The 21,977-nt window shown below is 40.5% G+C and overlaps 1 protein-coding gene across 4 annotated transcripts in view; it reads left to right on the top strand.

Annotated features, from left to right (window-relative positions):
* Window positions 1-21,977, top strand: part of WSCD2 (WSC domain containing 2) — a 568,420-nt gene that overhangs the window by 401,111 nt on the left and 145,332 nt on the right. For all 4 annotated transcript variants that reach the window (XM_063964350.1, XM_063964352.1, XM_063964351.1 and 1 more), the window contains 2 exons: window positions 8,100-8,221; window positions 15,762-15,936. In XM_063964350.1, coding sequence (XP_063820420.1) covers window positions 8,100-8,221; window positions 15,762-15,936 — 297 coding nt within the window. The remainder of the gene's footprint in view (window positions 1-8,099; window positions 8,222-15,761; window positions 15,937-21,977) is intronic.

The following is a 21,977-nucleotide window of genomic DNA, read 5'->3' as shown; positions in this document are numbered from 1 at the left end:
AGGCACCGCAACATCCTGGTTTTAAATGTATCCATGCTTGGCCACAGGTGACTTAATTAGCACCTTAGTCAATTTGATTTAACCATCTGTGCTGAGCCATGGATATACCTAAAACCCGGACTGTTGGGGTGCCTTGAGGACCGTGTTTGGGAACCTCTGGCTTAGTTGTTGTTGTTGTGTGTATTAGATGAGGCAAAATTATATAGTTTCCTGCTGGATCAGTGAATTTGAATAATTCAAATAATCATAGTTTGTATAAATGCTGTCTATCTCACGGAAAGCAATTCATTCACATACGTTGTTCTACTTAGGCCTGTTACAAAATGTAGCTGCTAGAATTGTAAGACCCTCCTTTTTAGGATTGCTTAGCTAATCATTTGTCACCAGTGATATACTGATGACATAGTGGATGCAATAGAGCAGGGCTGGCCAACCTGTGGCTCTCCAGCTGTTGTAAAACTACAAGTCCCATCATGCCTTGCCACAGTTTTGCTATTAAAACTGTGGCAGGGCATGCTGGGATGTGTAGTTTCACAACATCTGGAGAGCCACAAGTTGTCCAGGCCTGCAATAGAGCCCTGGTCCAGGTTAGAAGAAGTAAGCCACGGCCGGAAAACAAGATTAAAAAATCGATCTCTTAAGCAGCTAATGACTATACTATACCCATTCTGACCATGATATGAAATAATTAAGGCATCACAGAAATAACAAAAGACAACATTGGCATTTAAAATGTTAGTTATTTTATTGACAAAGTATTAAAGGGAGGAAAGGTAATATGGTGGAATACTCAGGGGCAGATTTAGGAGTCACCCCGAGCCCCACCCCCGCTGTTAAAATTTGCTTTAAAACATTCTGTACTGACAGTAATACAATAAACATCCAAGTTCTTTTCCTAACAAATGGCAGCCCTAGGCATGTGCCTCGTGTGCTAACAACAAACAAACTAAACACGACTTGGACACCGAAAACATTCACTGGTGAACAACTCTCCTTTAACTTTAAATGATGGACCCATCCGGTTAGATGGTATCACCTTACCCAGTAGGGCAGACAATAAAAACACTTTATGGGGAGCGCACCCCCTCAACAATAACACTTTAGTAACAGCAAACTGCCATACCTTACCACCAGCAATGCCCAACCAAAGAAACATTCAGTCACACAGTCACCAAAACTAGGGAGGAAAGGAGGGCAGTTTGAATTTTCTGGATCAAAGAGACCTAACTGAAACCCCCTGCTTATATAGACAGCCAAAACCCACCCCACAACATACAGGATGGTATTGCTTGGGATGTGGGCAATCAGAATACTGACAGCGGCATCCCAACATTCAGGATCCCAACACTTAGTTGGTAAGTATGCTATCCCTCTCCCCCTACCACCAACCCTCCATTCCAGCTACCTGACCCTAACCCTTCCCCCCACACACACAGCTTAACCCTAACCCTCCCTGGTTTTGGCTAACCCTACCCCCCCCCCCCCCCACCACCACCACCCACCACAGCTTAAACCCAACTCTTCCTCCCCTGCAGCCTAACCGTAAACCCGGATACGGTCATTAGATAGACAGCACTTAGGTCGGCTGTCATTAGGTCGACCACTATTGGTCGACATGCATTAGGTTGACATGGTCAATAAGTCAACATGGTCAATAGGACGACATGTACTAGGTCGACATGGAAAAAGGTCGGCATGATTTTCCATACTTTACGATCCACGTGGACTACAATTGGAAATGGTAACCTGAATGCGAGGGGACATGGTGCACTAATGGGGGTTCCCTGTCACTTTACCAAGAAAATGCCACCAAAACCAGTAAAAAAAAATGCATGTCGACCTTTTTCCATGTCGACCTAGTAAATGTCGACCTATTGACCATGTTGACATATTGACCATGTCGACCAATAGTGGTCGACCTAATGACTGTCGACCTAAGTGTGGTCGACCTAATGACCCATACCCACGTAAACCTTCCTCCCCTCCATCCTATCCCTAACCCTCCCAGTGGTGCCGAACCCTAACCCTCTCTCCCCAGTGCCTTAACCTAACCTCCCACACTCCCCACGGCTTAACTTCGTGGAGTACCCACAGACCTTCATTGAGGATCCCGGCACTGGCATTGCGATGCATGTTGGAATCCCGGGATCCCGAATGCTGGGATACTGACCGGATCCCCAACACTTTTGGCTGCCACAAATAAACTACACACACACTATAACGACAATCTTAAAGGGATCTGGACAATCCAAAATGGGGGTCATTCGTCAAGGACTCAGGGCTTAAATGCCCTCTGGTTTACAAAAACAGAATTCTGCTACTCGTCAGCTAGACCTCAGGAGACAAGTTGGAGAATGTCAAATACAAAGAGGTTGCAGTAGTCAAGGTGGAAGGATTGGACCTTCTAATATTATTAAAATAAAATCCCCAAAATTCTTCCTTATTATAAAAATTCTTTCTTATTATAACACAACTAAACCACTGAGTAGAATTAACTGACACAATCATGATCCCAGGTTCCTTTATACACTATCAATTCTGCAAAAATTTGGAATTTACAAGAGACTGTGAGTTATAGCAGAACACATGCAAAACTTTAACAATGTGAGGCTCGAGGGGACACTCCTTGTATCAGAAATTCAGGCTTTAAATACACCAGGAAAAAAGATGAAAGAGTTGACCAAATCTTAGGATGATCCTTTGTATTACTGGAAGCTCTGCCTTCTGGATGTATACTGCCGTACCCTCTGTATACTGCCCTCTGTATTCTGCCATACTGCTCTGACTGTAACTGCCATACCCTCTGTATACTGCCCTCTGTATTCTGCCATACTGCTCGGACTGTATACTGCCACGACTTTACACATTTGTAATTTACATTTTCGCACAGCGTACGATCAGATCTGAACTGCGCATGCATATGCACCACATTGCACAGGCGCGACAGACCATAGTAACGGGGATCGCCGGTCAGTGACGGGATGGTACAATAAATCCAATAGCAGGGGCGTTCGCAAGGTGATTGACAGGAAGAGGCCATTTTTAGGTTCGCAAATGACCATTTCCAGGGATTGTCCGGACAAACTCAGGCCTGTCACAATGTTTGAAGGGAAGATGTTTGATGTCAGCTCCTGCCCCGATCAGCAAGAAGGAATCACAGCGGCTGAGTAAGTCCTGGGCTGTGCAGAGACTGCACAAAATCAGTTTGTGAAGATCTGCTACACATCCAAACACACACTTGCACAGCGAATTCACCTTCCCCCTGTAGACGGCGACTATCTGATCGTAGGGCAACAAAAAACACTGCCCAGAGATCAGGTCTGAATTACCCCCTTAATAAGATGTTAAATTGTTTGTAGTATGGTGCAGATTTAGCAATGAGTGATATTTTTGTTATCACTCGTTACGAATGTTAGATTGTGCTCCTAACTGATATGTGTTTGAAAAATGAGAGGAGCTGATTGGTTGGAGTACAATTTAACATGTTAATTCTGTCTCTATATTTTAATAGTGAGAAGTGACAATGCCTAGTTTACAAGACTAACCCTAGTTAAAACCAGTGAATACACCCTGTGCAGGTAAACAGCCTATAGTTATTATACATTTTATATGCTTCATGTGACATTTTGCAATAGTCAGTATCTTCTCCAGAATATAATACAAAATATATAATGAAAGTATATTTTCTTATACTGATGAGACATATAGGATATATCAATTGATACAGTTGGCACTTTTCCAGACCGCATCCCACATCTTACAGAAATACTTGTTTGGAGTAGACATCTTGGAACATGGTTTTCCGTATTCTGTAACGTTCATCTTCCCTGTTCAATAACTTTGTGAGTGCCAAAGCCACAGGTCTGAGTTGACACAAAGAGTTGCTTGAAAAATCTCTGCACCAGTAGGAAGAGTAAGCTTAACAAGTATTTATCTGCCAGGGAAGAGTAAGGAGGATTTGTGCAACAGTGCTTCTGAGTCATACTGACAAAATAAACAGTAGTTTTAAATGTCAAAAACAAGTGTCAGAATTACTGAAGTGTTTATGTACTTTCCAAAATATGGCTCATAGGATACATCATTAAATGATTTCTCACTGGATTAGTTACAGCATCAATTAGACTTTAGTATATTTCATTATTTTATCCAGTACTAGTCATTATCAACATATCTGAACTGTGATCTGCAACAATAGTCAATTGCATTTTACAGTTTTTTTGTTTGGGGTGGGGAGGGAAATTATTATGCATATTCCCTAACTATAATTTTAGGCGTAATTTACATTTTCAGGATCATTTATGTAAATTATACTTTGTATAATAATGCTTCTGAACAAAATCTTGGGAGATATCGCAATGAGTTTAAAGAGATAGAGGTCACATGTTTTTTATATATATATATATATATATATACATATATATATCTGTTACCTTTTTTATTTGGAGTTTGTAGTTTTTATATTAGTCAAAAATTACCATCGTACAGATTTTATAAAATGCTGAGCGAATGTAAAGAGAGAAAGTTAATATGTATATTTTTTTTTGCACTGCAACCTGATTTATAAAGTACGTACAAAATAATAATAATAATAATAATAATAATAATAACTAACTAACTGATGTGCCCAGTTTCAACTGAGCAAAGGTTTGCTGGATGGAACATTTTACCCATTTCACCCTCTTAGGAATCAAATTTCGAACAAATCCCTTCTTAATGGGTGGCTGCAAATAACTCACAGTCTCCAGAGCACCCAGCAGGTCACATGTTCCAGGTCACCCAGTAAGTGCACAGGGCGAGTTCATCAACTGTCACATTTTCCAGAGTACAATGGTGATGCACTGTAAATAGCAGGTAGACATTTTCCCACATAACTCTGAAACAAAGCAACCAATTACCAAAGAAGCGTGCTTTCAAAGCATTTAAATCTAATGGAAAGGAGGAATAATTCAAGTATTACAAGGAATGCAATTCAAAACGCAAATAAGCAATAAGAGCAGCTAAAATGGAAAATAAAAAGCAAATCGCTATAGAGTAGAACCAATCCTAAAAAGTTTTTTTTTAAACACATAAACAGTAAAAGGTTAAAAAAGGAGAACATAGGTCCAATAAAAGATGAATTTGGAGTATTGATAAATGATGATGAAATAAAAGTGGAAATACTGAACACATTTTTTTCATCAGTGTTCACCAGAGAAGAACTGATGGTGGGAGTAGTGCATAACGATTGTGACAGTAATGATTCGTGGTTAGACACTTGTTTAAGTGAAGAAGTAGTCTGGGAGAGACTAAGCAAAATTAAGATTAATAAATCACCTGATCCTAATGGATTTATGGAGTTTAGGTCACAACTAGCAAGAGCCCTATACTTGATTTTCAATAGGTAAATTAGATCAGGCATGGTACCAAAGGATTGGCGTATAGCTGAGGTAGTGCCATTATTTAAAAAGGGATCCAAAAATCATCTGGGTAACTACAGACCGGTTAGTTTAACGTCTATAGTGGGGAAAATATAGGAAGGAATTCTAAGCGATAGCATACAGGAGTATCTACAGACCGCTATGATTATTAGCAAGAACCAGCATGTGAGGGACAGATCATGTCAAACTAACTTATTTAGCTTCTATGAGGAAGTGAGCAATAATCTTGACCAGGGCAAAGCAGTGGATGTGGTCTACCTAGATTTGGCAAAAGCCTTCGATACAGTGCCTCACAGGAGACTGTTCATCAAATTAAAGGAGCTTGGCCTAGGAAAAACTGTTTGTACATGGATAAGTAACTGGCTGGATAACAGGGTACAGCAGGTAGTGGTCAACAGGAAGTCCTCAAGCTGGACCCCAGTAGTCAGCGGAATACCACAAGGGTCCGTACTCGGGCCACTACTGTTGAACATATTTATCAATGACCTAGAAATAGGCCTGGAAAGCAGTGTCAATCGTTGCAGATGATATTAAACTGTGTAAGGTAATTAATAAGGAAATAGATATGGAGTCTCTGCAGAATGATTTATCTAAACTTGAAATCTGGGCATCTAAATGGAGAATGAGGTTCAATATAGAAAAATGCAAGGTTATGCATTTCGGGACTAAAAACAAACTTGCATCCTACATATGAAATGGAGAAAGTCTAGGGGTACCAATATTGGAATAAGATTTGGGGGTACTCATTGATAATAGGCTTGATAACCGTACACAATGTCAAAGCGCTGTAAAGAAGGCAAGTAAGATGCTAGCGTGCATAAAATGGGGAATTGAGACAAGGGACTCGGATGTAATCCTGCCGCTGTACAAATCATTGGTACGTCCGCACCTGGAATATTGTGTTCAGTTTTGGGCACCACTGTATAAAAAAGATATAGTGAACTCGAAAGGGTTCAAAGGCGAGCTACTAAATTGATTAAAGGGCTAGAGGGACTGGATTACAAGGAAAGACTTACTAGGTTGAATATGTATACACTGGAAAAGAGGCGTCTATGAGGAGACATTATTAATATCTTCAAATATGTAAAAGGGCATTACAAAGAGTTATCACAGGAATTATTTATTAAACGAACACTGTTTAGGACACGTGGGCATTCGCTGCGGCTGGAGGAGAGAAAATTCTGTACGCAACGAAGGAAAGGGTTCTTCACTGTTAGGACAATAAGGATTTGGAATTCCCTGCCAGGGAAGGTGGTAATGGTGGACTCTGTAAATGCATTTAAAAAAGGATTGGATATATTTCTGATTGAAAATGATATCCAAGGTTATAACATTTAAAATATTGACGTTGTTAATCCGGCTGTAACATGATTTATAGTTGTTAACTAGTCATAAAACATTACTTCAGCGGGTATATTATAATCAACTCAATTTGATACAGGTTGAACACGATGGGCATTTTGCCTCTATTCAACCTCAATTACTATGTTACACTGGGGCAGATGTATTAACCTGGAGAAGGCATAAGGAAGTGATAAACCAGTGATAAATGCAAGGTGATACACGCACCAGCCAATCAGTTCCAATATGTAAATTAACACTTAGGAGGTGATTTGCTGGTGCGTGTATCACCTTGCATTTAATACTGGTTTATCACTTCCTTATGCCATCTCCAGGTTAATACATGTGCCCCTATGTTACTATTACAATGCCAATTTCTTTCTACAAATCTACAGGCGATGACTTTTAATTTGGTATATGTGCACTGTTCAGACAGCGGCATCATAGAGATATGTCACTCGGAAAATTGTCATTATGCTATTAATATATAGCTAATAATAATTAAGGAGAACAAGACTAATGTGTGGGAGGATTGTACCATGTAGAATGTAAGTTTGGCTAAGTGCAGGTGTATTTCTTCTAGATTTTGATTTAAATATTGGCCAATATTACTATAGCTGCTGCCCATCTAACCTATGTAAGGCATTTTGGGTGTCTTCATGCTTGACAGTTTGGTGAATTTGGTTTTATCTTAATTTCATTGCTATTTGAAGCATGGTGTCAGTATAGGACTTGCAGTAATTGAGGCCCATGACATGGTCAGGGCCATAGAGAGCTTGTCCGGAACACGATAATGCAGGGGACATGGCATAATCACGAAGGCGTGACCATACCTTTAAAAAGCAGTTCATCTGGGGGTGGGTGCAATCAGTGTGATCGCTAACCCCTCCTGCCAGCAGAGGTGACTGCTGAATTCAGCGGCAGAAGCCTCTCTGGACAGGTAAGAATATGCAGGGAGCCCCCGCCGGTTCTTTCCTACAAGCCTGTGCCCGGTTAATTTGTACACCTTTCCCCACCTTGTCGGTGCCTCTAGACATGGTCTGCAACCTTGAATGGCTCTTTGACATCTGAATATAAGATGATGATGCCAGGGTATGGTGGTTAAGTATGTTTGGCATGGCATAGCTCTGTGTCCTACTGCCATAATTTGGGCGTGTACATTTCATGTGGAAAATATTGTAGTCTGGCAATTTGGAACCAAGTTGCTTGCTTCACTACCCTTTAGTTAATGTGGAAAAAAAGCATCGCCAGTATATCTGTGCTGCAGTCAGTGCTTTGTGATCATTGTAATTATTCCTAAAATGATTTATTATGAATGACTATCACTTTTTTTAATTGCAGATGGCAGTGCAATATTTCGTGGATGTTTCCGTCGGCCAGAAAATATATCCCTGGCTCTCCCCATTAGCAGCATTATGTTGAATATGTCTGTTGACAAATGTGTGGATCGCTGCACAGAAAAGGTTAGTTTACACTTTTTACATCCAAAGGGTGCATTATTATAGTCTACATTATACAATTTTTGTCATCTACTAGAGAGTTTGCATTTCCTATAGGTTGTAAGCTTTTTTTACCTAATCTTGTTTTATTATTGTGTTAATTCCTAATTGTAAAGTCCTGTGGAATATGCTGATATTATGAGTTGAGTACGGGTTCCCGATGCTTAGAGTGCCGGTGGTCAGAAGACTGACACCTGCATCCCAATGGCCAGGATCCCAACACTTTTAGGTTAAGTACTCTAACCCTTCCTCTTCCTGCCCCCTAACCCTCCCTTCCCACAGCCTAATCCTATCCCTCCCTTCCCGCAGCCTAACCCTCCCCCCCACAGCCTGACCCTAACCCCCCCCCCTCCCCGAAGCCTAATGCTAATCCCCCTCCTGCAACCTAACCCTAACCTACCCCTGATACTTACATTCGGGATGTCACCTGCCGGGACTCCAGCATCAGTATTCTGGCAGCATACCTCCCAACATCTGCAGCAGGAAAAGCGGGACCCCCTTGCTACCAAAAAGGGGGCATGGCCAATGGAAAATGGAGCCTGGTTTCATTGGAGTACTACGATCGCGAGCCATGTCCCTGTTTTCGTCACTGAAGAGGCATGCCCAAAGCTCACCACCACCACCACGGGACACTGCGGCCCGCAGGTGAGGCAGTGGGGCAGTACCAAAAAAGAGACTGTCTCATGAAAATTGGGACAGTTTGGATGTATGTGACAGCTGTCGGGTTTCTGGTGCTGGTCTTCCGACTGCTGGAATCCCAACTACATCCTCATTTTATATATCTATTATTTATTACCAGTATATATATATATATATATATATATATATATATGTATATATATAAATAGTGCATTCATATTACACAGCTCCTTAGAGAAATCTTAGCCATTCTAATCAGTCCCTGCCCAGTGGGCTTACAAGCTATAGTTCATACCACAAGTATACACACACACACACACACACACACACACACACACACACTAGGGTTAACCTACCAGTATACTTTTGGGATGTGAGGAAATCTGCATACCCGGAGGAAACCAAAATAAGCACAGGAAAAAAACTTACAAACCCCACAAACCCCACACAGGGGCATGCCCGTAATTAAAAACCTTCATGCTAAATATTACACCATTTGTGCTGACCAAAAAGTAATGTTAATATTTATAATGAAATAACACTCAAACAGCAATTAGATTTTTATTAGTCTACTACAAGTTAGAGACTGAAAGGAGGCATGTTTGCGAGGAATCTTTCTGTGTCTTCTTAGATGTAATGTAGGAGTTTATTACAACTGCAGATGACACTGATTTGCACCCTTTTACAACTGTTTCCATGTAGAGCTGTAGCTTTACAGCAATAGCACACTCTGTAGTGATTAATAATCTCAGTTTCATATAATTATTTGCAATAATAAAGCAATGGTCTTTTCACCTAGCCGGTAGTTTGCTAATCCTTTGCTTCTAATTCAAACCGAAAATATATATTCTAAAATTAATTTAAAAAAATCATTATAAATGTAACTTTTTATATATTTTAGTTTTTGTAGAATGTTTTTTCAAAACATCATTTTAAATTACACACTTTATCAGTTTGTACAAAATACAGTCCTTTGGCCTTAAACCACTTGCTTAGCAACTTTTAGCATCCTACAGTATCCCTCACGGCAGCCGTGCGGGATACCGGCTGAACTCTGACATTTTTAAAGGAGCAATCATGTACAAGGCATGGTTCAGCCTTGTACATGGTTGCCCCTATAAAAAATGTCAGAGTTCATCCAGCATCCCACACAGCCATCGAACTCGGACTTCATTACATCCCGGTCATTGTATGTATGTGTGTGTATATATATATAAAGAATAGCAGAAACCTAGGCGCTTTAGTACAAAAGTGTAGTGATGGGGTAATATTAAATAACACTCTTTACCCCCTTTAAGGGTAGCAGCTCATAATACAAAATATTGTGTATGGTGTACACATAGACAAAAAATAGTAGTAGAGAAAATAAGCGCTTCTGAGTGTGATAATAAATTATACAGAAAATGGCCAGGTGGGTGAAATTATAACCAAGAACACTTATCTGGTTGTAACAGAACTTCCAACGAGTGTTCCTCAATTTTGGATTAGCATGTAGAGAGAAAAACACAATAGAACATAGTGTATATCGTTCTCACAATCAAATAAGATAATTTGCATATGAAGGGCAGTAAATTAGGGAACATGCTTATTCCCAATTAAACCTCATTAGTAGCCTGGACATTAAAAATAGTAACAATTTAATATACAAAGACATACAATGGCTAGACAACACACGTACAAGATCAAAAAGTTTAAAGAAGCTTATCTGTCCATCTAAAAAGGGACACCGCAGCAGACAGTCCCAATGGATATAAAATAGCCAAAAGACATGCGTACAGGAAGTTAAGCATTTGAACTTTTAACTTCCTGTACGCATGTCTTTTGGCTATTTTATATCCATTGGGACTGTCTGCTGCGGTGTCCCTTTTTAGATGGACAGATAAGCTTCTTTAAACTTTTTGATCTTGTACGTGTGTTGTCTAGCCATTGTATGTCTTTGTGTATTAAATTGTTACTATTTTTAATGTCCGGGCTACTAATGAGGTTTAATTGGGAATAAGCGTGTTCCCTAATTTACTGCCCTTCATATGCAAATGATCTTAATTGATTGTGAGAACGATATACACTATGTTCTATTGTGTTTTTCTCTCTACATGCTAATCCAAAATTGAGGAACACTCGTTGGAAGTTCTGTTACAACCAGATAAGTGTTCTTGGTTATAATTTCACCCACCTGGCCATTTTCTGTATAATTTATTATCACACTCAGAAGCGCTTATTTTCTCTACTAATATATATATATATATATATATATATATATATATATATATATATATGAGTTGGTGAATGGAATGATGCAAGGAGCTGAAGCCACAAGAAGGGTATGGTTTTAGTAGCAGCATCATACACTATAGCAATTAACATCTCTATAAAACAAATTAATGACTAAATCTCACTAAAACATTTGTACCAATTGTTGGTATAATAGCAATTACTGAACAGTATCATTCCCTTCAAATGTGAAAAAGTGAAAACAGGATTTCTCATAAAAACGCATTGTTAATTTAGTTAAACTGAACAGCCAAGGAATACTGATCACTCTTGAGTGTCTACTTTAACTATTGTGTTTCCCTAATGAGCAAAATACCTGGCTCTTATCGTGAACTCATTTAGTTTTGCCTGTAATAAGAGTTCTTGCATTCTGAAGACACAAAGTGGTGATATTCATAGCCGTTGATATTATCACTTCATCCCATTAATTTGCAGGAGAAGACTGTTCACTTGGAGTTTATTGACTGTTGATATACTGGGTATAGATGATAATGGAGATGCATCAATATGGATTTCTCATCAGTTAAACTTGATGGAACGCTGCAGTCAAAGAACACACAGAAACTCAATGCAGCTCTTCACCAATCTTCATTTGTCCACTATAGCTGCCAGGCATATTTCAATAATGTGCAAAATGATACTGAGAAATATTATCAGTCTGGAATGGAATTAATGGTTAAATTGACCTAAGAGTAGTGTAACTAGAATTGTGTCTTAATTAAATTACATGAAGCAGGCCTATGCTGGACGAATGGTAAAAATATATTGGAAGCAGGAATTTATCAAGTTAACTATACAATGAACAGTAGAATGTACTCTAGTTAACAAACATACAGTCTTGTGGCAACTGAAGAATCTTTTTAGCTTTATATTTTTAGACAGGCATGTAAAGGCTTTTTTAGAAGAAACAATATGGATGTAACAAATGGTAAATGTAATTTGGCACTGGAATGTGGTGTTGTTCTCAGTTTCACCCCAACATTCAACATAGCAGAATTATTTGATGTCATCATCACAGTACTCTTTAAGTAGACTATGGGGGAATTCAACTTCCCATGGTAATTTACCATGGGCTTATTGATCCCTTGGAGCTATCCAATTAGCCCCAAAGACAGCCTGATGCTGGCTTTTATTGGGGATTGTTTCTTCGGGGCTCACTGAGGTCCCAAAAACAATCCTACCCCAAAAAGCCGATATAAGTGTCCTGTTTTTGGCAATCGCGGCTGCGAAAACACATAGGTCAATGAACTTATCATAGATCCTATGTGTTTTCACCTGAAAACAGGTAATTTTTGCAGGTGGCAAGAATGTCCCCCCCCCCCAAAAAAAAAAAAAAAAAAAAAATTGCAGTAAAATACTGTTTTACTGCTTAAAAATGACCACAGGCAATTGAATTCCCAGCTATAAATTCAGAAAAATGTGAATTTACAAATAATGGGGCAGATTTACTAAGCCTGGTGAAGTGATAAAGTGGAATGTGATAACGCACCAGCCAGTCAGCTCCTGTCATTTTTCAAACCCAACCTGTAACAAGGCAGTTAGGAGCTGATTGCCTGGTACTTTATCACCTCCCACTTTATCACTTCACCAGGCTTAATAAATCTTCCCCAATGTGATAAATGGTGTCCATCAAAATAGTAAAGCCGTAGATGGCACTCAACCATTGATGGTATACACGTACCTCTGCAAAAGGGCCTGCTCCACTAACATTTCACTCATCTCTATTTTTCAAGAAATAGTCAATGTAAAACATGTCGGGCCAAATGTAATAGAGTGAGAGTTTCAGAAAGTGAGAGATTTGGTAAGGTTTTGCAGTTTTTTTTAAAAGTGGCAATCATTTACACAGCAAGATCAACCTGGTTTTGCTGTGTAAATGATTGCCACTTTAAAAAAACCTGAAAAACCTTACCAACACTCTTTACATTTGGCCCGTCATGTTGTATGTTCAAACATTTATTGAATGTGTAGATGGCACATAAATAGGTATACTGCTGACACGAAACTGTGCCTGGCAAATAGAAATCATTCTTGAGACCCAATGTGTATGTGTAGAAATCAGAACCAAGACGGGAAAGGAAGAGTAAAAAGTGTGAATATATACATAAAGTATATATTTATTTTATTTCCTTTATTTAGATTTTAGTGTTTTATCATGAACCCAGACATCTTTACTGAAATTCTGTGTAGATTTCCAAATTGAAAATATAAAAAAGGAATATGCATTTTTAGAGCCACTGTAAATCTAATATTTATGAGGATCATATAATCCTTTACCGTGTTCTTATCATCGTCTAAGTGTTAAATATTTCTGGCCATATTTACCTCAATGTCTAACTCATTTTGTTATATTTGCTTCCTACACTTTGTAGGAATGAAATTAAAATTAGATTACTTTTACTACATATGTTAATCTTAGGGAACAATTCTGAATTTCTGTTTTTTTTGTTTTTATTACCAGATTTGTTTAAGGCTATAATGAAAGATGTGTCATTTTCGAATGGCAGATATGGTAATGCAGAAAATAGTAATGGAAAAAGCAACTGCAATTTGCATTATTAAAGCAATCAAAATACTGATTTTGACTTTATATTTTTATTGTGACATGCACAGTAATATAGGTTATTTCGGGCATCTGCAGGATGTCCATAATTCTTCTTGAGAATGTGCCTTGTAAATAAAAATCTGCGAGCTAAGTCCCTTTGATTAGCTGTGCGCTGTCTCAGCTCATGGTGTTAAATTGTCTGTGCCCCATAACTGAGCACTTTCACACATAAATGAGGCTGCAGACGATTCCATCTATGTCTCCTAATCGTTCTGTAGAAGATAAAAGTTAAAAGTTCAGCATCAAAGAATATTCTTTGTATTGAAGTCTGCTTGCTTTTTTCTTTTCTGTCTTTTAATCGGCTAATTTGGAGAAATAGCATTTCTTTTTTACAATAACTCAATTTTGTTTTTCTGAAATCTTTTCGCCGTTAGTAAACAAAATTTGTTTCATTATTTTTTCTTCACAGTGAGGTAATTGCAACAACAAGGGCTTATAGTGAAATTCTTTTAGATGAAAGCTGCAGTGCAGCAGTGTACTGTAATCCAACCAGTGCACGTGAGACAATGAAAGTGGTTATCTGATTGTTATTACGTTTTACACATCTGTATGCTGTTTCTAGCAGGGCTGGACTTGCCATGTGGCACTTCTGGCAAATGTCAGAAGGGCAGTCTGACTGCTGATGGGTCAGTCTGACTGCACGGCACACATAGTCACCGGGCTGGCACTCTGCTTGGCCGCCCGGCATACAGAGACACAGTAGCGTACCACGAGGCCAGACCCCCGTCCTTTGCCCCCTGGCCACGCACACACCCAATACAATGCCTAGGCTCCTTTAGATCTCGGGTCCATCCATGGTTTCCAGTGTTATATCCTGAAAACCTGACATGTATTTCTGCATCCTGAAGATCAATTCTGGTGTCCTTGGTATATCATATTAAGCATTAAATCAATGTAGGCTATAGCATCCTAGATTTACTAAACTTCTAAAAAGGAAAAGGGGAGATGTTGCAACCAATAAGATTCTAGCAATCATTTATCTAGAACAGTCTAGAAAATTATAGGTAGGATCTGATTGGTTGCCATGCTCAACACCTACACTGTTTCTTTATAGTAGATTTAGTAAATCTACCCGTAAGTGCTTTATGCCTCTAATAATAAACACATGAAACACATGTACAATATGTGGGACTGATGATGTTGGTGAAACTGATGCTCTTTGTATTTGATGTGAACTAAGGATTTGATGTGTTTTGTATTTCTTTGCTATGTATCATATTTAATGTAATGTTTATCCTCACTGTGACTATAATAGTGTGCCCTAGTTTACTGCCTCTTCTTTATGGTATTGTATGATGTCATATTACCATCAAATGTAAAGCGCCTTGAGTCCTGAAGAAGAGCACTACTGAAATAAAATTATTATTATTATTATTATTATCAGGGAAAACATAGAAACCTCTCACGCTCCCTATCTGATACTGTGGGGGGGAATTCAAATCTTATCGCACCCTCCGCTCTCCCATCTAAAGTGACAGGAGATAGAGGGGTGATATTCAAATGCCTTCCTTTATCACGCTGATCGCGCCCACTACAGTTGGGTTTAGGTGTGCAAAGCACCTAAACCTGACCAAAGTAATAGGCGCAATCATGAAAAGACCTGTTTGGGCGCCCAAACGGGTCTCTCTACGCGCATTTCAGCTCACTACCCTGGGGGTAACGAGCTGAAATGAATTTGACGTGCGCGTCGGAAGCAACATTAGAATACTGCTGGCGGGCGCAATCGTGGATGGGAGGGGGAAGGGGAACATTTGAATTCGGACCTGTATGTCATGCCCTGTCTTGCTTAGAGCAAGTACAGATGGTAAAGCTCTAAATATAAAGTAAAATAAAAACTGTTTCAAATTTAGAACTAGTAACTTTAGCATGCAATTATGTGCTGCTCTGTTTCAACAGGAAACGTGAGTGATTGTCTCACATGAGTGGTAAGATGTGACATTCTGTGTTCCTCTTCTATTACACTAAGTTAGTGTTCTCACTAACTTCCCACAGGAATATCCATTGGCAGCGCTCGCAGGAACAGTCTGTCACTGTGCTTTCCCCACGACTTATTTCACACTTCACGAGCGGGAGGACGAGCAGCTGTGTGCTCAGAAATGTACTGGAGAGGAATTTGAGAGCTGTGGCACAATGGATTATTACATAGTTTATCAAACACAAGTACAAGGTAGGACTGCAGAATCACTCCATTAAATCTTTCCTAATTTAATGGGTCACTATAGTGCCTGGAGCAATAATGTAATGTACTTGAGAGTTGTAGTGACATTTGCCTGTGTAATATTGCGGTGACACCTGCAGCAAAATAAGCCTGTGTGGCCTGCAGTATTTTTATGGTATCAAAGCCATATTTTCTGAATTTGATTTTAACCATGAGGCAAGAATCAATCACATGAACATACAGCTGCAGAGGAAACTCAATATCCTATTTACAAGTCTCGTGCACAAGTCACAATTACACAGCACTGGAAATATGCTTCTTAATATAATCTTAATATCTCTTAGAAGACCTCAGTATCTCTCAAGAATGCTTTGTATATGTCAGTAGTTCTCAGTATCTCTCATGTACATTACTCTCAATAGTACTTAAACAGTCCTCAGTAATGCTTAAGCAATTTTCAGCAGCTCTGCAGGGACATCGCCCTTTTACAGCCCTTTTTCTCTCAGCCTCCACGGTGCTGACACACTGTCTCCTGCAATCAGCCTCGCTCTCTGCAGGCGTTTCTGCAGCGGTCACATAACACACCATCAGTGGGTACTCAGTGGTGTATCTTACCCTCCCTTCTACAATGATAATGTATAGCACAGTCTCTAGTCCATCTCAACAAACCTGCAGCACCTCAACTCTTACTACAATGTGCTCCTCTATGTCTCCTTGTCTCAGCTGTGCATTTCCAGCCAGTAACTCCTGGTTCTGTGGTTGACTTGTCTCTGTTTAGGCGAGTATTGGCTCCACCCGGTGGTAGCCTCCTAAATTACATGGTGCCACGGGTATCACAGGGGGTATTAACATAATGTATGTGTCTGGGGATTAATGTATGTGTATGCGAGGGGAGAATTAATTTAACATATGTTTGGGATGGGAGTAATGTACTATAGTATTACTATTAAAGTAATGTAGGCTTTTATAAGGCTAAGTGATTAATGTAATGGGGGAGTTCGTGGAGACTATAAACGTAATGGGGCTGATTCTGAGTTGATAGCAAAGCAACCAAAGCAAGTAACTTTGTACCTTGGCAATAGCATGCTGCACTGCAGGTGGGGCAGATGTACAGTAACATGTGCAGAGAGAAGTATGGAGATGTAAGGGGGTGTGTCCAAACTGAATTCTAAATTGCAATGTAAAAATAAAGCTGCCCAGTGTTTATCGGATACATGCAAAACAGTCAGTATTTACCCTGCATGAAAAGCAAAGACATGGATTTACATCCCTTGCAATGCAACATGGAATGCCAAGGTGCAAGCTATTCGCTTTTTTTGGAATGCTCCCATTTCAGAATGAGGCCCAATGTGTGGAGTGTATAATGTAGTGAGGCTATTAATGTGAAGTGGTAGTTGATGAGGCTATTATTGTAATGTGGATATATGTGGGAACTGTTAAAGTGATGAGGGTTGTTTTAATTAATGAAGTGGGACTTTGGGTCGTTAATGTATATGTATCAGCAAATTAGTCTCTTTTTACTAAATGTTGGGAATATTAACGTAATATGGGGTTAATGAGGGTTGTTAACATATTTTAGGGTTTAAAAATGCAGTGTGTGGTTAATTTTAGAGGCTAATAGTTTAATTATGGGGAAAAGGATGTCTACTTTTTACATGTAGATACAGGGGCATAGCTTAGGGTTGGCCATCGACCAACGATTGTTACAAACCACTGGGATTTAATGCCATTATTAGCCAACATTTCTCCACCATTGACGCTATAGAACCCCCAAAGATTTCACTACCCTGGTTGGTGCTTGGACACCAATGCCTCCATCCCCAGGTTCTGTTTGGCCCATGGGTCATTGAATGAAATAGCAGGGATGACGTTGGGTGGGTGAAACCATTGATAATCACTTGCAGTTTTACCATTAATAGTAGTGTAGGGATGGCCCCATAGCAAAATATTTCCTATTGAAAGAGATGTCCTTTGCGTTTTTAATTGCAAATGTACATACATGCAGTAAGATGCAGGATGTATCGCATCCAAAATGCAATGTGTGATTCATCCTGTCCTTGGAGACAATATTTATGGGACGGATGGGAAACCATGCCACTGTACTTACGCCTATTATTTCTATATAGTAAAACATTATAATATTTTGATTTATATTTTATACAGTTTATACCCAGAAAGTACTGTCTATCTATTGCTTAGATTATAAGTAAAACATACTGTTTAAACATGTTTCTTTACAAAATAATGTATGTCCTACAATTTGCATGTTAGTGCTCAGGCAAAAAATTCACATATATTAAACAAATATTTTTTAGCCTTATTATGTAATGCTTTATCATATTTCGCTTTGTGTAATCAACAGTTGCCATGGGAAATATCAATCCAACATAAAAATTCAATCAAAAGCAGGATATTTCTCTGCTGCCTTAGGTTAAATCCTAAGACTGTAATTAAATATCAAATTGAATGAGGCTCACATTTACATGGAACAAAAGATCTGATATTAGATAAAATGCAATTGCTCAGTGGGGATAATTTATGATGTATTGGCTCAGGGCAGAGGACACAGATGAAGGTATTGTGCACTAATTATCTTCTCTAGCCTCGAAGTGCGCTGTCTTGGAGTAATCCTTGACTCCTCCAACTCCTTCAAACCGCACATTCAGCACCTCTCACAAATCTTCCCTTTTCATCTCAAACACATTTCCAGGATCAGACCCTTTCTGACCCAGGATGCTACTAAGATCCTTATCCACTCACTGGTTATCTCCAGACTAGACTACTTAAATCTCCTCCTGACTGGCATCCCTGACACATACCTCTCCCCACTCCAATCTATCCTCAGTACTGCAGCATGGCTCATCTTCCTCACCAAGCGTACTACGTCCACCTCCCCTCTCCTACAAGCCCTTCACTGGCTCCCCTTCCCTTTCAGAATCCAATTCAAGCTTCTCACACTCGCCTATAAAGCCCTCACCTACTTCTCTCCCATTTACATCTCTGACCTTATCTTCCTTTACGCTCCTACCTGTCCTCTTTACTCTGCTAATGCATGGCGACTCTCTTGCCTACTGATTACTTCCTCCCACTCCTACCTTCATGATTTTTCACGTGCTGCTCCCTTTCTTTTGAAATCCCTACTATCTTCCCCTCAGACTCTTCACCATTCAACAAAACTTCAAATGGACTCTCAAGACCCACCAAACCTAGCTAAATCTCATCCTAACCCTCTATTCTATGCGGTCTGTCTACCCCATCTGTCTCACCCCTGTCTGTCTACCCTCCTCTTTAGAATGTAAGCTCTCACGAGTAGGGCCTTCTTCCCTCATGTGCTTATACTTTTCTTACTTTAATAATCTTCAACTGCACCAGATCCCTTGGTTTTCTGCAACCTGATACTTATTTCAGTGTCATCTGCTGATGTAGTTATGTTTATTTACCCTGTACTTGCCCTATATTGTCTACAATTGTAAGTCGTTGTTTTCCTGTTTTGATTATTTGTTTATGTAGTCTGTAATTGGGGCGCTGCGGAACCCTTGTGGCGCAATATAAATAAAGGATAATAATAATAATAACTTCCTACTTGTGTGTACACTCATATTGATGATAATTGTATCCGATGGAAAATAACAAATCTTTCTCTAGTGCACAGTAGATATGGAAATGCTGCCAAATACTATACTTACAGAAGGCTTCTCATGGAGCACTCATAAAGTAAATCAAAATAGCAAACACTGAATTATAATATAATGGCGCTTGACCATAACCATAAATCTTATAAACATACAGTAACATCAACAATAATAAAAATTAAATGCAATCACCCTTTAAAGTGGCTTTTGTCCTTTTGTCTTGTTTCAATGTATGTCCACATTTTGATATCTCTCATATGAATCTGTTCACAATGTTCCTGCTTCAGATATGGCCTGATGTACACTCTGATGTGCAAAGCAGGGGCAAACGCAGGATTTTTAGGGGGGTTTCCTATACTGTGTGTGTGTGTGTGTGTGTGTGTGTGTGTGTGTATATATATATATATATATATATATATAAAAAAATATATATGTACATATATATTGTGAGAGATAGAGAGAGAGCTATGCATGGATAGCAAGAGAAGGGCATGGGGAGTGAGAAGGGCATGGTCAGGCAGGGAGAGAGGCATGAGGGAGGGGGCATTGGGAGAGAGGGGGCATGGGGAGAGAGAGAGAGAAGCATGGGGGAGAGAGAAGCATAGGGGGGAGAGAGAGGCATGGGGAGAGAGTGAGAGGCATGGTGAGAGAGAGTGAGAGGCATGGGGGATAGAGAGGCATGGGGAGAGAGAGTGAGAGAGGCATGGGGGAGAGAGGCATGTGGAGAGAGATTGAGAGGCATGGGGGATAGAGAGGCATGGGGATAGAGAGGGCCATGGAGAGAGAGGTGGAGAAAGAGGCATGGGGGAGATAGAGAGATACAGTATCAGCAGCAGAATGAGTCTGGACAGAAGAGCTTGCACTCAGAAAGATGCATTGGAGAGCAGTTACTTGGAGGCCGGAGGTCTCTGGAGGAGGTTGCGTCATCTCTCTGGTCAGGCCCCATAGAATGTGTAGCAGCTGTAGCGGTCTCCCATCAATACTGTAAGACTTAAGCGGCTGTGCAGGGGTAGGCGGAAGGTGGGTTAGGCAAAGGTGAGGCAGCCAATGAAGGATGGTATGAGGGAAGGGAGAGCCCACTTGCCTGCCCAATGGTTCTTTTATATATATATATATATATATATATATATATATATGAGCTATGTGACTGGGTTATATATACACGCACAGTATATAAATATTTACAATATATATATATATATATATATGCTTATTATACTATCTATCTATCTATCTATCTATCTATCTATCTATCTATCTATCTATACACACACTCTATATATGTATATACAATATAAATATATACACTGTATATACACTGTACATGAACCCAGTGGCGTAACTACTGCCCCCGCAGTCCTTGCGGTGGCTTGGGGGCGAGGGGCTGCGGGGGCGCCACTGACTTTGCACAGATTGACATGCGGACGAGCGTCCGCATGTCAATCTGCGGTCTCCTTCCCTCCGCTGCTGTAAGGAGGGACACAGAGCGCACATCGCGCGCCTCTCCTGTGTCCCTCCCTGGCTCTCCCCCGGCCTGTCTAATAAAGGAAGTGTCGTTCGTGAGCTCTGATTGGCTCACGAACCGGCACTTCATTTATTAGACCGGCAGGAGAGCCAGGAGGGACACAGGAGAGGCGCGCTATGCGCTCCGTGTCCCTCCAACACAAAGGAGCGGGGGGTGAGGGAGCAGGCACTGTGGGGGAATATCTGGCACTGGGGGCATATACCTGGCACTGTGGGGGAAGATCTGGCACTGGGGGCATATACCTGGCACTGTGGGGAAGATCTGGCACTGGGGGCATATACCTGGCACTGTGGGGGAAGATCTGGCACTGGGGGCATATACCTGGCACTGTAGGGGAAGATCTGGCACTGGGGGCAGCAGGCACTGAGGGGGCATATGTGGCACTGTGGGGGGAATATTTGGCACTGGGGGGAGCAGGCACTGATGGGGCATATGTGGCACTGGGGGGGTATATGTGGCACTGGGGGCATGTACCTGGCACTGTGGGGGAATATCTGGCACTGGGGGCATATACCTGGCACTGTGGGGGAATATCTGGCACTGGGGGCATATGTGGCACTGGGAGCATGGCCCTAGAACAAGCACTACCCCCTAGCAACGAGCATGACACCCAGTGCATGAAACCCCTGGCAACAAGCATGACACCCAGTGCATGAAACCCCTGGCAACGAGCATGACACCCAGTGCATGAAACCCCTGGCAACGAGCATGACACCCTGAGCATGAAAACCCCTGGCACCGTGCATGGAACCAAGAGCATGAAACCCCTGGCAACGAGCAGGTAATTTAAAAGTAATTAGTAGCCTTACTGTAGAACTTAATGTGTAATGGGCATTACGGTGTTTGGCATAATGTATCACGGACATTGCGGTGTGTGTCATAATGTGTCAGGC

Source organism: Pseudophryne corroboree, chromosome 1, assembly GCF_028390025.1.
Source record: "Pseudophryne corroboree isolate aPseCor3 chromosome 1, aPseCor3.hap2, whole genome shotgun sequence".
NCBI classification, from domain to species: Eukaryota; Metazoa; Chordata; class Amphibia; order Anura; family Myobatrachidae; genus Pseudophryne; species Pseudophryne corroboree.
The sequence above is the reverse complement of the archived record's forward strand: the minus strand, read 5'-3'. Positions and strand labels throughout refer to the sequence as shown.